General features: G+C 40.0%; 1 protein-coding gene across 2 annotated transcripts in view; it reads right to left on the reverse strand.

The window, feature by feature from the left end:
* IDE (insulin degrading enzyme) overlaps positions 1-2,955 on the reverse strand; it is a 55,805-nt gene extending 52,850 nt beyond the window's left edge. For both annotated transcript variants that reach the window (XM_018558702.1, XM_018558701.1), the window contains exons 1-2: positions 2,777-2,955; positions 647-854 (exon numbers count right to left, since the gene is read on the reverse strand). In XM_018558702.1, the coding sequence (XP_018414204.1) occupies positions 647-854; positions 2,777-2,936 (368 nt within the window). In that variant the 5' untranslated portion in view covers positions 2,937-2,955. The remainder of the gene's footprint in view (positions 1-646; positions 855-2,776) is intronic.
* Positions 2,956-4,471: the final 1,516 nt, after the last annotated feature.

The following is a 4,471-nucleotide window of genomic DNA, read 5'->3' on the forward strand; positions in this document are numbered from 1 at the left end:
TTTTTTTATTGTTTATCCGATTAATCGAACTTAATAAATCGGCTAACTAATCGATTTTGAAAATAATCGTTAGCTGCAGCTCTACAAATAGTGCAAGCTCTCAACTTTGTGGGAGCAGGTACTTCTACACCATGGCTGGTGTACTTTAAAAGCAAAACAATTATTTTCTTTTAAGTTTTGGATAGACAATACTTCTGCCAAGTTTTTATTGTTCTCCAGGATATTTCAGCTCATTTCCGGGCCGAAAAAATATGGGCAGGGGTTTTAACTGAAATAACTTTTCCCATTGACGATAGACTTAAAAAAAAATGAATAGTAAAACTGGTAACTAGGTTGGTTGCCATGGCCTACTGCACTGGGCATATTTATTACAATTTATATAATACTTTAAGAGTCAAATCACCAAGAAGTCTACTGCTTTCTCCATAATGTAAGAAAATTCCATCAAATAAAGAACCTTCTTACATTTCTATGGCAGATAAGGAGAGCAAGGAAGGGTGAAGGATTTCTTACCACAGGAGTTTCCAAGACACAGAAGGGCAGCTGAAAAGGCCAAAAGGGCTCATAGAATGGATGTGACACACAGGTACTTAAACTGTTATAATTAGAGCTGAAAATACTGTACCAAGAGCGTGCATCCACTTACCTGTCTAGGGCTCCCTCAAGGTGCTCATGAGACACGTCAAAATAGTAGTTAGTATGTTCTCCGCTAGTAAAGGCATTGGCACTCCCTGCATGCTCGCTGAGGAACTGGGTATACTCATTTTCTTTGGGGTACTTCTCTGTACCCAAGAACAGCATATGTTCACAGAAATGGGCAATGCCTGGGATGTTGTCAGGATCAGACAAGTACCCTGTTTAAGAAAAATACACAAAATGATGGATGTTGTATAGTATTGCAGCTTAAAGATGAATTCCAAAATGCAAAATACAAGAATGGTAAAATATAAATGGGAATGGTCTTGTATGTTTTCCTATTCAGTGCTATGATATACACAGGCCTGTCATACAGCACAGCGATGGTAAACTGACAATTTACTACTGCAGGTAAGCGGTACACCTTGGCATCTTGGTTAGTCCCCTGTCCCCAGTCTGTAAGGGCACAATGAAAGAGCAGAAGAGTGCATCCCTCTGCGCACTCTCCTGACCTTGGCTCATAGGCCTGCGGGGATATGAGCATACAGCATGCCAGTTTGATTCTTAGTGCTGCCCACCCCCAATCCAAGTTTTACTTTACAGGGGGTTACAATAGGCTAGTATCAAGTCGAATTATATTACTTTCCATAGTGGCATTGAACAATTGATCGCAGTTTATAGCAAACTTGCGTCTGGTGCCCTATAAAAAGCAGACCGTCTCCTGTGCCTCACTAACAGTTTATGAGGCTGCTCATTACAGTGACATGCCAATAGTGTGGGGCAAATTGGCAGAGTCAGAGACCATGATAGCTGGATGCTTTTCTCATGCTAGAGCCTAGGCTTTTAATGAATGCTACATAAAAGATCAGCCCTTAAACACCTGGAGAAACCTCTGTTTAACAGTAGCAGTTTTATGGGTTTACCATAGCCACAGGTTCACATTATCAAAACAGTGCCAGGCTTTATTAGCAAGTCATTCATTTATTTCAATGTCTGGTTGCTTTCTGCCATGTGTGCGTTTGCATCCACAGGCATTGGTAAATTCCAGATAATGACTGATAATTTTGCATACATTTGCCTCAGATGTAAGAACACCTGCTGTAGATTGTTTTCTTTTTTTCTTTCAATAGATCTGTTCAGAGTTCGAGTCTGATCAATGCAGCACTACCTCTACCCAGCAGACAGGAGGAATTCATCAAATCAAAAGCTAAACTGTGTATCTTTTCCCATGGTTGGCAGGAGAGGGTGGCTTTCAGCACCACTAGGAAGTGTTAAGAGCTTCCATGTTACAGTGCCCCCAGGGCTTGAGGAGCTTGTGAAGGTTTTCTGAGCAATCCCACCTACAGCACATTCTTGTGTGGGAGGTGCATTACACTGCAATTCATTTGAATGGCACCCCAAACGTTCCTCCTACCCACAGTTTGATAATTCGCATTGGAACGTGCGGTAGCACAATGCTGTGCGTTCCAACTTAATGACCAAGGATAATGCTGGTCATGAAGGTACACATGTTGAGAACCAATGTTTTAAAGTGTACGCCTGAGGAAAATTTAAAAAAAACAAACAAAAAAAAAAAAAACACACACCACAATAAGTACATCATTGCAAAACAAGCACATTTTTCCAAGCTCCATCGGTAAAAATGCGGCAAGTGGAGAATACATGTTATTCCTGCCTAGTTTCATGTAATTAGCACACAACCCTGCCTCTGCTGTACTGAAATCTGAAGTAGTGTTATCTCATCTGCTGTACTTTGCCACCTTGTGTAATGAAGACAAGGCGAGGGAGAGGAGTTCTGTAGTCCAGAAGGGGAGCATTGAATACACAACTTGGAATTCTTGTACAGCAGAGGTAGCGTCATCAGCTGATGACAAGTTCTGCTACGGTCAATAGGTATTTTCCTGTAGTTGACGCATTTTTAAGGAAACAAAATATGGGGTGATGGGCATGTTTTGCTGAGATATACTGAACGTGTTTTTCATTTTGCCCAGACATACAATAACCTTCAAACAATTACATAGGAACTGTACAGGTCCAAGAATTCTAGAGGGAAAAAAAAATAAATTGAGATTAGCAGAGAAATTAACTACCAACGCTGCTTGTGGGAGCTTCCAAAAATCACTGGCAATGCAAAACATACCAACATAGACATCGAGAGCAGCTGAAGACTTGTCAGTTGTGGGGTCGCTTATCAGGACGGCTTTTATTCCGTTGGTTAACTCAACTCCCCGATATTCCCGCTTGTCTTCGTGAGACTTGACAATGTCATTACTGACTCGCTTGACCATAACAGAATTCATCTTGCCGTAGGTGTGATACCTGTCAATAAATTAAGCTGGTAAATAAGGAAAAGGATAAAACAAACAAAAAAACAAAAAAAACAAAAAAAACAAAAAAAAAAAAAACACACAACTTTATTTCTGTGGCTATAAAATGACAATTATAAATCGCAAAGAAAAAAAGAGTTTAGGAAAAAGAAACTACAGTCTATTGTGCAGATAAAGAATGCTGGACGTATACCCTCATCCTTTTATGTGAGCTCCTTTCACCAGCAGAAGCTTGTTAGAGTTCTCTTCTTCGCATGAACAGGTGACATGAGGCTATTGGTGAAAACTTAAAAGGAAGCTAAAAAGAAGTTGGAAAAGTGAAGAAGTTGTCCATAGTGACCAGTCACAATCCTTGTTTACCTTCCCAGAGAATATACGAATGAAGAATGATTTATGACTATAGGCAATAATATTGATTTGGCTCCTATTTTATCTTGAAGTAGTCCTTGCACTGCCCTGTAAATTCACATTGCTTCCAACTTCACAAAATGACAAAAGGAGGGCAAAGTAGGTTCAGGGTTGACCCTACGTTAAATTACTATCAAGCCATCGATTACCCTACAGCATGCAAGACTATACCTAGCAAAAGTCACAAAATCACAAGGAGGAATTAAAAAGGAGTTTATTCACCCAATAGAAGCACTGTGGCTACATCTATGGCATGTTTACATATGGCAATATAAATAACACAATAGGCTTCTTTAGCTTCAGCCTTCCACCATTTTCACAGATTGACTATCAGGCCAAATTAACTCTTCCAGAACACAACAAGCTGTAAAGCAGGGAACATCTAGTTACTAAATTGGAAGAGAGATCCTATATGCCAGCACACTCAAAGCCATGCACAGAAGGGACACCCATTTATCCAGATGGAAGAGGGATCCTATATGCCAGACCATTATGGGCCATACAGCTTAGCACTGAACTGGACAGAGAGGAAACCCATTCACCAAAATGGAAGAGGGTTCCTATATGGAACCACAAAATGAGCCAAGCAGCTTACTGCCAAAATAGAGTGGAAACCCATTTACCCAATTAGAACAGGTGTTCTATATGACAGCACACTTTGGATAGAAGAAGTCATAAAAAAAAAAAAAAAAACGGGTGACCTTAAGCTTTTGTCTCAGGTTCCAGAATACTCAGGTCACCACCAGTACAGTGAATCGCCATGTGCCCTACCCAACAGAGGCAAGTGGCACTTAGCCACAGAGGCAAGTGGCACTTAGCCACAGAGGCTTAAATACCCTTCCTTGGTGTTTGGCACCCAGTATCACTCCAATCAGCTCATTTTTTCAGTACACCCACCCATCCAAAATGTGAATATTTATTGATTAGTCTACAAATAAACACTAGATGGTTTCTAGCAAAGGTGAAGATAAATTGTTATTTTCGGTGAGCATAAAATATAAAAGTATAAAATAAGCTCAGTTTACTTGAAACACCCTGTACATTCAACAAATGTATTTTAGTTTAAGCCATATGTGATGCACCTTAAAAAAAAAATTATA

Source organism: Nanorana parkeri, unplaced genomic scaffold (assembly GCF_000935625.1).
Source record: "Nanorana parkeri isolate BGI_ZX_2015 unplaced genomic scaffold, ASM93562v1 scaffold353, whole genome shotgun sequence".
Classification (NCBI taxonomy): domain Eukaryota; kingdom Metazoa; phylum Chordata; class Amphibia; order Anura; family Dicroglossidae; genus Nanorana; species Nanorana parkeri.